Genomic DNA, 13,137 nt, shown 5'->3' with positions numbered 1-13,137 from the left:
TTTCAGATAAACTGACATAAATGTCACATATTTTCAGAGTGCCTAGAATACTGTGGATTCTGTTAACATCAAAGGCATAAAGAGGAGAAAAGATGGTCCAAGTTCTGAAGTAGGTCACCATCACAAGACAGAGCCAGAGGATGGGGCGCTCTCCTGCCTACCATCTGAAGCTCCTGAGAAAGGAAAGCCAAGAATCCCAACAAGTGACAAATTGAAGAATTCAGAAAGTCTGAACACTTGATACACTAAGGAAAGTACAATCTCAAACAATAAAAGCACATAACGATAGAGCACAAAACTTGACAGTGTCAAGCACATATAAGCACCAAGTTATGACCACCATAGGCAGTACACCACCCTCAAATGTCATGAGGAAGTGTGAAGCAAGAGTTATATGATTTAAGGGGGAAGGAGGAGAAATGAGGGGAAGGGAGGAGGAAGGAAGGAGAGTGGTAGGTTACATTGTAAGACGCTATCTCAAGAAAAACAATGTAAATGAAACAGTAGGGACCAGAAGGCAATAGGATGATATAGCACTCGGGAGGCAGAGGCAGGAAGATTTCTGAGTTCGAGGCCAGCCTCGTCATCACAAAATCTATACATAATAAAACTACCTTTAAAAAATGGAGATGAGGGCTGGAGAGATATATCAACAAGTAAGAACATCTGCCACGAGGGGCTGGAGAGATGGCTCAGCAGTTAAGAGCACCGACTGCTCTTCCAAAGGTCATGAGTTCAAATCCCAGCAACCACATGGTGGCTCACAACCATCCAAAAATGAGATCTGACGCCCTCTTCTGGTGCGTCTGACGACAGCTACAGTGTACTTGGATATAATAATAAATAAATCTTAAAAATAAAGAAAAAAAATAAGAACATTTGCCATGAAACCCAGCAACCTGAGTTTGATCTCAGGGACCCAAAGGGTGGAAGGAAAGAACTATCTCCTGAAAATGGTCCTCTACCACCACCCCCTACACACACATGGGCATGTGCACACACCCCCAAATAGAACTAAAGAAATAAAATTTTTTAATAAAGATGAACACATTTAGGGTTAAAAAAACAAGCCAGGGAATGTTAGCATATCTTACTTGCAACTAGTGAGGTTTTATATATGTATATGTGTGTGTATGTGTGTATGATTACATATAGAGAGAGTCATTCTACTAGACTGAAAATAACATCAAATGGTAACTCATATCCACCAGCCAAAACGAAGAACACAAGAAATGGTAAATATATAAATAAGAAATATTTGGGCTGGAGAGATGGCTCAACAGTTAAGAGTCCAAACTGCTCTTCCAGAGGTCCTGAGTTCAATTACTAGCAACCATCCATAATGAGATCTGATGCCTTCTTCTGGTGTGTTTGAAGAGAGCAATGGTGTACTCATATACATAAAATAAATAAATAAATCTTTAAAAAAGAAAAAGAAATATTCTACAAATATACATTTTTAGATTTCTTGTTGCTATTTTGTTATATATAATATATAACATGTATTATATAAATATGTATATTGTTTATTCATATATAATACATATCATATGTGCATTATATATGTATTATACATATAAATTATATGTAAATAACATTATATTATATATGTTATTATATAGAATGTAATATAACATTACATATAATGTATATTATATATGTTATTATATACATGTTATATACAGATATAATATACACATATATTCATTTATTTGAGACAGATCTCTCTACATAGCCCTCGCTGTCCTAGAACTTGCTATGTAGACCAGAGATGTTCAAACTCACAGAGATCTGCCTGCCTCTGCTTTCTGATTGCTAAGATTAAAGGTGCCCAACAAATCTTGTTGCTTTTTTATTAACAAAGACTATATAAAGCAAAATCTACAATATTGTATTGTTGGGCTTCTAATATATACAGTATATTCATGGGAATTAAACTTAGGTCCCAGTGCTTTAATGGCAAATGGCTAAGCCACCTTCCCAGCTTATATAATAGAAGTACTTATTCAAGGGGTTGGAGGATAGCTCCCTGGGGAAAGTGCTTACTGCATAAACCAAGAACCAGAGATCCCCAGCACATATGTTAAAAGGCAGTCTCCTAGCCAGGGTTATCACTTCTGTGATAAAACACCATGACCAAAGGAACTTGGGGAAGAAAGGGTTTACTTGGCTTACACTTCAAACCATTGTTCATTATCAAAGGAAATCAGGACAAGAACTCAAAACTGGGCAGAAGCTGATGCACTGGCCATAGAGGGAGACTGCTTACTGGCTTGTTCCTTGTGGCTTGGTCAGCCTGTTTTCTTATAGAAGCCTGGACCTACAGTCCAAGGAGGGCACCATCTATCAGTTCAAAGGCCTGGGCTGCTTGGTTTCTTTAAAAGTTCAGTTGTAATCTGTGCATTTTTTGGTTTAATCTCAGGTCTGGAATATGCCTCAGATTGTCCACAAGCGTTAACTATGATTGCCTTGTGCTCTGGGGGCATGATCTTTGCCAGCTGCAGATAGTTTAATTCTGGAGATTCTGGAGACAGTATAATGCAAGAGCCCTGAGAAGGGTGGGAGGTAGTCCAAAGAAGACAGCTGCTGCTCCCTCCTAATTGCTGTTGTCACAGTTAGTGAGAAGCTGGAGATATCCTGATGATGAAGATTGGGCCGACCTCAAGAAACAAGAAGTGCCTAATCTGCAGGAAGTAGTCTAAGGAGGTCTACACCCCCTTTCCCCTCTAATCTTCTCTTCCTCCTACCTAATGCTGGGGGATTGGAAGGGAATGTGGTGGGTAAGTACGGAGAAGGGAAAAGAGGTATGAGGGGGGCTAGTGAGATGGCTCAGCAGGTAAGAGCATTCACTGCTCTTCCAAAGGTCCTGAGTTCAAATCCCAGCAACCACATGGTGGCTCACAACCATCCGTGATGAGATCTGACACCCTCTTCTGGTGTGTCTGACGTCAGCTACAGTGTACTTATGTATAATAATAAATAAATATTTTTAAAAAAAGAGGTATGAGAACATGATAAAACAGATAAAAAAATATGCCAACACTGGGCCATCCCCCCATCGTCACTGATTAAGAAAATGCCTTACAGAGGCATTTTCTCCATTGAGAATCTTCAACTCCAATGACTCTAGCTTACGTTAAGCTGACCTAAAACAAACCAGCAGTCAGGTATGTCTTCCTGCATCCAGACTTGTCTTCTTGGATCTCTTAACACCAGAACTGTAAGGTAGAGAGACAAGTGAACCCTAGGGGTTCACTGAACACCCAGCTTAACACTAACGTTAAATGTTAGTGAGCCCCATGGTTAGTAAGAGACCCACTGTCATAAATGCAGGGAGTAACAGAAGAAAACTGGCATCAACCTCTGACTTCCACATGAACATGTAGGAATGAGCATACCACATACACACACACACACACACACTAGAAAACATTTTTCAACACAAAGCAGTAGAAGAGGAATTAAAAGAAAGTCAAGATCCATATGAAAAACTAGAAGCAAATGAAAAAATCCAAACACAATAATTATGCTAAATATCAATAGTCTAAATACCCCCCATAGAGCAGAAACTGCCACACTAGAAGAAAAACAGCAAACAAAATATAAACATACATTTCCTACATAAGTTTAAGCAAAACAAGAAAATATATGTACATAAAACAGTAGTCATAAAAGAGTGCAGTGGGTTATAGTAACTAAAACCCTGTATAGAAACCTTAGCATACTGGAAATGTGTCTCAGTGGTAGAGCACTTGTGTAGCATATGAAGGGCCCTCAGCTTAATCCCAGGAGAGAGAGAGAAAATGAAAAGGGCAGACAGACAGACAGACAGACAGACAGACAGAGACACAGAAATATTACTAGGATCAAGAAGGTCATTTCAGAATGTGTAAGAAGTAAAAACAATTGAAATAATAAACAAAATCATACAACATATGATTATAAATAAAATACATAAAACAAGTCATCTTATGTAAAGCAAGAAATGACACGTTGAAGGCAAGAAATAATTCTAATGTACAGATAGATTTCAATTATTCTTGAGGAATCCATTTCTATGCTCTCAATAATTAAGAGCCCAAGAAGTTATAGAAAACACAAACATTCAATTTAACCTTCACATTCCATCCATATATGCAGAAAAAAACATTCAACCACATGAAGCACAACGAGCATTTCCACAACAAAAATGCTAGGCCATGAAAACATATCTCAATAAATTTGAAAAACATAAAGTTATCAAATAGCAGGTAAGAATTTGTCTAGAAAACACAATAGAAATGGCCAACGAAAAGATGCTTGCAGCCATTACTCATTCTGACATGCAAATAAAACCACAATAAGATATTACTTCATATGCACCAAGATGACTATAATCAAGAGACAGAAAACAAGAAGGGGTACAGGGTAATTGCTGGTGGGATGGAAAATGATGACAACCCTGTGGAAAATAGTCTGGTAGCTACTTTTGTAGTCAGATCTTTATCAACAAAGAAAACTTATAAGATTCTTCTCTGGGTCTAACCTAGAACCTAAAAAAAAAAAAAAAAAAAAAAAAAAAAAAAAAAAAAATTCTAAAAAGAAAGTAAAGGATTTTTCTAAATGGTCTGGCCTGTATTTAAATGCCTTGTCCCCTGTTTGGGAAGAATTAGAAAGTATGGCCTTGCTGACAGAAGGTCACTGGGGACAGGTTTTGAGGCTTCAAAAGACTAATGCCATAATCTATATGCTCTCTGCTTCCTGTTTATAAATGTGAGCTCTCAGCTGCTGCTCTAGAGCCACGCCCCCCTTGAATGCCATATTCCCTGCCATGATCCATGATGATGGTGTACTCCTATGCCTCTGAAAGCCCCCAAAGAAACCCTTCTTCCTGTAAGACCTGTAAGCTTGGTTACGGTGCTCTATTGGCAACAGAAAACTATCCTACGGTCTGAATTATGGAGGTGGTTGTAAAACTGTACATTACTGAAATCACTGACCTTAAATTGAGCTTAAATTCTACTAAGCTTTTAGTATCTCAATCATAAATATAAGAGATCTCCAAAGATTTTTTAAAATTTCAACATAAAGGAGAAAAAGAAAACAAGTACCACCCAGAAAATAAACAAACAAAAACCACACACACGCACATATATACACACGCGCATATATATACATATATATTCAAATAGGAAGGAAGAAAATCAAAATCAAGTATACCATTAATGCTCTCAAGATAAGAGCAGATACTAATTCTAGACACAAAATATGATATTGAATTTTTAAATGAAAATGTATTTGGAAATTAAACATGTAATAGAAATAAAACTCAATATGTATAATGAAAAATAAAGAAAATACCCCAAAAATTAAAACAAAAATCAAGAGTTACAGAGAAAAGAGAAGAAAATGAAAAAGAAATAAAGAAAACAATTCAAACATATTTCCCAGTACATGAAATCTGTAGTATTCATGTTGAAAGAATTTGTAATTATTTATTCTTTTCATAATAAAATATGAAAATGTGCACATAATTTTGAAAGTCAAGAACATTAGTTGAGAAGATCCTATAAACTTTTCAAGTGACAAAAAACTACATATAAAAAAGCAAAAATAAAAATGGCTTTGGAATTAGTAGTACTTTAGGTAAATGACAAAAATATATTATTTTCCAAACTCTGATAAAAATTGTCCATCTAGAATTCTGTAATCAGCCAAAGTGTTCATAAAATATGAGGAAATAGAAACTCTAATTCCAAGACCCAAAAGATATAACTATCTACTTCCTACTTTCTCAAAGCTACCAGTGCATGTGCTTCACCAAATGTCAAAAATAATAATAGTAATAGTAATAATAATAATAACAACAACAACAGAAAATAGAATACCAAAACAGGATTGCCAAGACAATAGTGAAGTCTTGGAAATAGTGTTATTTGATAGCTTCTAGTCCTACTGGTATTATGAAATATAATGTAGCGAGGTGGGTAGCTTTGGCAGGCCCAGACCACGGTGTACCCCTGGGAAATTATACCATGCAAAAGACCTGGTGTAAAAGAGGTTTATTGGGGGAAGGGAGAGTAGTGAAGACCTACAAAATGATGGAGGCAGGTAAGTGGCCATGTAAACAAGCAGACAGACAGGAGCAGCGCCATGAGGGCAGAGAAAGGGGCCAGAGAGGGAAGGAAGACGGATAGAAGGGACACTGAGGACAGACAGAGCGGCTGAGCGGGCAGCAGGCCCTTACATTCGCAGCACACACCTGTTGTACCTGACCTGCAGCAGGTCATGTGGTAAGAAGGTCGTGTGGCAAAAAGGTCTTGTTGTAAGCAATTGCTAAGTCCCTGAGAGCAGGCCAGCTGAATGCCTGTATACTAACAACTGGAGTTTTTAATATAAATTTGGATAAAAATGATAAATTTTAAGTGAATATTCTTAATCACCATCATCTCTGTGAGTTAATTATTATATAATGTTTAGCCTTTCAAAGATGATCTGTGTGTTATAAACCTCGATCTTCACATATCCAAACATGTTTTTATTTTGACATGATCAAATGCTGATTTTTATTAGATACAGAATTTTTGACTCTATAATTTTCCTCACACCTCAAAGGATAAAGATACCTTTATCTACCACAGCTAATAAGTGGTCTGATACTAATGTCTACATTGGCTCTACACTGGCTTAATTTTTTAAAGAGGCTTTTAAGCATTTTTCTCTCTCTCTTTAGTCTCTGACTGTGGCCTGGTTACTGACAGGCCGTTCATCTGAAGACTCATGCTTTTCTTTACCTAGGAAGCCGCTGTATTTCTTTCCCTTTGAGTGTGTGTGTGTTGTATTTGGTTTTTCTCTTCTACTCCTGTCTCTAATTTGTCTTCCTGGCTTGTGCTTATTGTCCCTTATTTTCAAATTCTCCATCTGTCTCATTAATTTTCTGAACTTGATTCTCTCTCTCTCTCTCTCTCTCTCTCTCTCTCTCTCTCTCTCTCTCCCTAGCCACAATCCCTAGTACCATCTCCTGTACTAAGAATTCAGGCATGTGCTATGTACCTGGCTTCCAATTACTTGGAAGCTGCTTCTGAACTACTCCTAACAGACTTTGTATCTTTTATGAATTCTTCACAATGGTTAGGTTATGACCTGTTTTTTTGTTTTGGAATGCTATCCCTGTTGAAATACATTTTTGAGCTAACAAAAGATGAACACATGAATTCAGTTCATTACCCTAAGCTTCTTAAATGAAGAGGAATATGACTCAAGCTTACACTAAAATGCACATCCAAATACACACACGCACACACACACACATATTTTATTTAAAATAGTTTATTCAAACTCCAACTGCTCTTATTTTATATTCTGGACCCTTAATAAACAGGCTTTTGTTGCACTACCCCTCAGACAGGAAAGCACTGCCCATTTCCTATTACCTAGTTTTACCTGACACCATAGTGTTATACATCCTTTTTATATGTTCTGGTTTCACTAACTTGTGAGATTAAGAGCAAAGCCCTTACCAGCCCTTCATTTCTCAGCACCAAAGAACCTACCACACAATGTATAGTCCCTTATTTAAGATGGGGTCAGGCTGTGTCGTCCACAGAGTCTGGAACTATTTCTGTCTCCTGAACAGGATTACAGATATGTACCAACATACCTGGCTGGTATGAATTCTAAAAATAAGAATCAGCAATAAAAATACCATAGAATCTGAAGAGTCAGATCCTAGACACAGATAAGTGATTAGAACTGAAAGAGCTCTACAAGATCATGTTTGTTAAATGAGCAAACCTTTAGGACCTCGTATGTAAACTTCCTTCAACTATCAGAAAGAACAAATCACAAATCAAACATGACACCATTGCATATTATTCTTGCAAACTTCTCTTTTGGCAAAGATCTCCTTAATCCACTATTAAGATTTGTATCAAGGTCTCGGAGAATGCACATTAATTTTTGTGTTGCCTGTGCTTTGGCACAAAGATGCTAAGGAAATACTTATAAAATGAGTAAATACATGAATGTTCAACAGAATGGAATTTTTAAACTGATTTTTATTATTAATTCAACAGGAGAGAGCAATTCACAATTTTTCTGTGTCACATTTTAAATATCTGTTAACAGGGAGATAGTAATTCTGCTTAATTATTTCATGAATTAAATACAACAATATGTATATGTATAAAACCAATAGAGAAATCAATGATATGCTACAATTATAAAATCATATCGATGCACACACAAATAAGGAAATATAAAACAGGGACTTATCAGGGAAATGCTCTCAATCAGGGGTGAATGTCCTTGACAGTGTGAGTAGTCCTACTTGTAGACACTAAGCCAAGCAGGTGTCACCCTCTATCTAAGCCATGCGGCATGAGCCACAGGGCCCTTCTCCCACACTACAACAGAGCTGTTGCCTCACTGAACTTGCCTTTCTAAGACCTTCCTATGTCTTTCTCTCTTCTCTGACCCAGTGAAAAACCCTAGACTGTGAGTCTCAGAAGATTCTTGTTCTTATATGGTTTTATGTTCTCTTGTTTGTTTGTTGAGATGGGAGTTTCATGCCACCGAAGCCAGTCTAATTACTGTGTAGCCAATGATGACCTTGAAATTCTGATCCTCCTACCTCTACCTCCCAAGTGCTGGAGTACAGGCTCACACCACAACTGGTTTCTAACTTGGTTCTTATTTGTGAGTTATTCGGGAGATTTCTTTTTCTGTCCAGGAAATAAAAACAACAGTACCTTCTTCCCAAGGTAACTGTAAGGACTAATTATGTTAAAGATGAAAATCTTAACACTATGTCTGGCACAGAGTGGCCACTCAATAATAGATAACAGCCACTCTTTACAAAAGTGTAAAGACATTTAACCCACAGATCACTACTCCACTTTGTTTAGGCTTTTCTTCAATAATTTACTGTTCGATAATTCATTTTTCAAAGACAGTGTATCTGCAAATACTTCCCCCATTTTTAAATAATGATCTTTTCCATTTCTTGCAAAGCAGCATGAATGAGAAGAAAGGAGGACAGAGAGGAATCCTATGTGGACTGCCATTAACCTTTCTCTAGTTCAGTTTTATCATCCATAAAACAAGGATAGCAATCTGTTTCATTACACTGCTGTGAAAAATAAAAGAAATAATGAATAAAAAGGGACCCAATACATTGCAAAGTACCAGACTGGTACCTTTTATACTTGCCAAGAGCACAAATGACTCTGACTGCTGGCAGCAAAATTTGACAGCGGCTCAGTACTGTGTTATATATTACTATTCTCCCTGTTTAAAATTCTTCTAAGCTTTTCATTAGCTTTCAGACAAAGCCAAACTCCTACTGACTTGGCCTACTTTACTATGCCTCTTCACTGCCAACCTCTCTTCCGGCACATCCAGACATATCAAACTACTAGCAGTTCCCAGAATATACATACCTTGTGAACCTCTTTCCCTGTGCATATAATTTTCTATCTGAAATTTTGTCGTCTCTCTAATTCTTACTCTAAGTAACTCATTCAGCATAGATGTTACCGTTGAAATGCTTACATTGACACACTTTAATTCAATAAATGTTTAGCAACTGTCAGAACCTGCTGAGAACTAGGACAAAGCTATTAGCAAGACAGATACAGTCCCTGACCTCAGGGGGTTCATAGCACAATGAACAGTAACTGTATGTGCCTTCATATGCTCTATAAGACTAGGAGGTACAAGTCTAGGATACTGTCTGTCTGCTACACAAAGGACCTGGCAGAGAATAGAGGCTTCTATAAATGTTTAATAAATCAATATAGTATAAGCACCTTCTTTTTTAATTTTCTGACGTTCTGGGGATTGAACCTACAGCTTCTCACATGATAAACAGGTACTCTACCATTCACTTGTACCTTCAGCCATCTTTTAACTTTTTAACTTTTTTAGGATTCCCTCCTAAATTCAGTTGTTAAGAAACACATCCAGGTAAGGAAGAATGAATCATTCTCACTTTACAGATGAAAACTCTGAACCACAGAAAGGCAAACTGGGTTGCCAATGTTCAAACCTACAAATGAAACAGCCTAAAAGCTACATCTCAGGTTTCAAGGTTAGAATTTCTACAGCACTGTAAAGCTGGAAGAGACATACGGTTAAATAGGGATAACATTAAGCACTCCAGTTCCTTTACTGAAGATAGAGAATCTAAGGCATGGCAGTGACCAAAATGAATGTCGCAGAAGCCAGGCTGTCTCTACTATACTGTCCTGAACCTTACATCCATACCCACTTATTTCAGAATGGAGGAAACACAGACTTACCAAAGTGTTAGAAGAATTATAATCTTCAGCTGACTTATCTGTAAAAAGAAGAAACAAAAGATTTAGTAATAAAGTATAGCCAATGCTTTCCTGAGTGCTAAGGTGATCTGAGCAAACACTTGCCAGCTTCAGAGAATGGTAACAGCACAACTGGTCCTGTGAACAGAAGCCATGCTAAGCACACTATATCTACCATGGTCCTCTTTAATCTTCACTATGGCTCTGAGTATTATTATTATTATATTCACTTTAATAGACTTTAGAGTTTAGAGAAGTTAAGTAATTTGCCCAGCATGTACACAGGTTAAATAGATGATTCAAAATCTAAATTCTGACCTACTCTAAATACCATGCCATAACAGTACCCACATCACGAGTTTTCATTGGTTGAGAATATTTCCTATGTTCTAAGATAAAGGCAAGAAATCCACACTATGTTACCCACATAAATCATGACCAACCTATAGCTTCAGCTTCCAGAAAGGATCTTTTAGAGACTGGGAACTAGCTCAGTCAGTAAGTGCTGCTGTGCAAATGCAAGGATGTAAACAAAGAAACAACCTGAATGGATGATGTATGATTAAAATCCCAGTGCTGGAGAAGCAGAGAGAGATGGGTCCCTGGCCAGTCTGCTTGATGAGTTCCAGGTCAGTGAGAGACCTCGTCTAAAGAACACATGGACAGTGCTTGAGGAATGATACCCAAGGTTGTCCTGTGACCTTTACACACACAAGTACACATGTGCCTGAGGAACCAGCAACAGAGAATCACCATTTATTTAAGAAATTTCAGTCTGATGGACTGTCTTAGAGTGATAAAGTAACTGTCATCTTATAACCACTATTATCTCAGACTTGATGAACTAGACCCATAACAAATTTTAGCAGAGAGAGATTACTTGCCAGTTCATCACCAATGGGATTCAGAAAAGATACTATGAAATCTGACATATTTGTCATCAAGAACCCAGACCAAAGAAAGTCCAGGATCCCAGTTCTATTCATAAAAAGGGCCCAGTATGGCTTTTTGGTTCTATAATACATAAAGGATTCACAGAGTAGGAAGCAGGGTGCTCTATGACAATATGTTCTTAGAGCATATCCTGTTCCCTGGAAAGACTACTCAGCAGTTAAGAGCTTTTGCTGCGGTTGGGGAGATGGCTCAGTGTGGTTATCAGCACCATCTGCCCTCCTAAAGGCCATGAGTTCAATCCCGGGCCATTGGTAAAATACGTTTGACAGGCAGTGGTGGTGCATGCCTTTAATCCCAGCAATTGGGAGGCAGGGGCAGGTGGATTTCTTAGTTCAAGGCCAGCCTGGTCTTCAGAGCGAGTTCCAGGACTGGCAGGGTTATACATAGAAGCACTGTCTCGGGGGTGGGGGGGTGGGGGGGGAGTTTTTGCTGCTTTTGCTGATGACCAATGTTTGGTTCCCAAGGGGGTTGGCAACCAACTTCAACTCCAGTTCCAGGAAATCTGACTCATCTTCTAGCCTCCCCAGGCACCATGCATGAATATGGTATACCAACATATATGCAGGCAAAACTCATACACATAAAATAAAAAATTAAAAATCTATAAACAAAACTACAACAAAATCTAAATGGTTAAGCTCTAGAAAAATCATCTTTCAAAAAACAAAATGGAATCAGCTTAACAGAACAAAACTATATCTTATTGCACTGCCTCTAACGAATACTCCTAGCTCTTTTGAGAACTAGGCATCATGGTTAAAAATATGCTCTGACACCATAAAAAACAAAAACAAACAAACAAAAGCAAGAAAGTGGGGTCAGCAAGATGGCTCAGCACGTAAAGGCACTTGCCACTTACACCTGATGACCTAAGTTCAATCCATAGAACTCACATGGTAGAAAAGGAAAATGAATTGTCCTCTGACTACACACATGTGCAAGGCAAGCAAATCTGGATGCATGTATACATATGAATGGAATAATATTTTAATAAACATTTCTCCTTTTAAAGACTGTATAATTTCTATAGATCAAAATTGAATTTCAAAGCATAGAATGCAAAGAGTAGAAGGTGCTTTCAAACATTTTATTTTACAAATGAGAAAACTGAAGTTCACAAAGGCAAGAAACACTGGTGCAGGGTTATATAAGTTTGTGTCACAGCAGAGCCAAGACTTGGGTGGAATGCCAATCTAGTCTACTTTCTCCCTAATATTAACTGGCACAGAAAATCAAATACCATAGTACTACCAAAAAAAAAAAAATTAAGTGTTGGAGTAGAATGTGTGCGGAGTGGAGTAGAGTTGTGGTAACAGAGACCAGAGTGTTTAGGGGCCTAAATTAAAAACACGCTTCCAAAGCTAGTATGCTGGCACATGCCTTTAATGGCTCTACTCCCAGCACTCAGGAGGTAAAGGCAAAAGGATCTCTCTGGGGTTAAAGCCAGCCATGAATACATGAAATCCTGTCTCCAAAAAATGTAAATAAAAATAAGAAATATACCATTTGCACCATGAATAACTTGAAATTTTTCTAAAATTTAATTAACTCCTTTGAGTCTATAAAATGGAGATAATAAGACTTTGCCTTGACAATCCCTGTAGGAGATAAGTCACATAAGATTATACACAATCACTGGGCGTGGTGGCGCATGCCTTTAGTCCCATCCCAGCACTGGGGAGGCAGAGGCAGGTAGATTTCTGAGTTCGAGGCTAGCCTGGTCTACAGAGTGAGTTCAAGGACAGCCAGGGCTATACAGAGAAACCCTGTCTCGAAAAAACCAAAAAAAAAAAAAAAAAAAAAAAAAAACCAAAAAGAAAAGAAAAGAAAAGAAAAGAAAAGAAAAGAAAAGAAAAGAAAAGAAAAGAAAAGAAAAGAAAAGAAA

General features: G+C 37.6%; 1 protein-coding gene across 3 annotated transcripts in view; it reads right to left on the bottom strand.

The window, feature by feature from the left end:
- Positions 1-13,137, bottom strand: part of Pak1 (p21 (RAC1) activated kinase 1) — a 119,275-nt gene that overhangs the window by 29,266 nt on the left and 76,872 nt on the right. For all 3 annotated transcript variants that reach the window (XM_029540015.1, XM_021195665.1, XM_029540005.1), the window contains exon 5: positions 10,281-10,318. In XM_029540015.1, the coding sequence (XP_029395875.1) occupies positions 10,281-10,318 (38 nt within the window). The remainder of the gene's footprint in view (positions 1-10,280; positions 10,319-13,137) is intronic.

This window comes from Mus pahari, chromosome 1 (genome assembly GCF_900095145.1).
Source record: "Mus pahari chromosome 1, PAHARI_EIJ_v1.1, whole genome shotgun sequence".
Classification (NCBI taxonomy): domain Eukaryota; kingdom Metazoa; phylum Chordata; class Mammalia; order Rodentia; family Muridae; genus Mus; species Mus pahari.
Note: the sequence above shows the minus strand (reverse complement) of the source record. Positions and strands in the feature narration are given on the sequence as shown.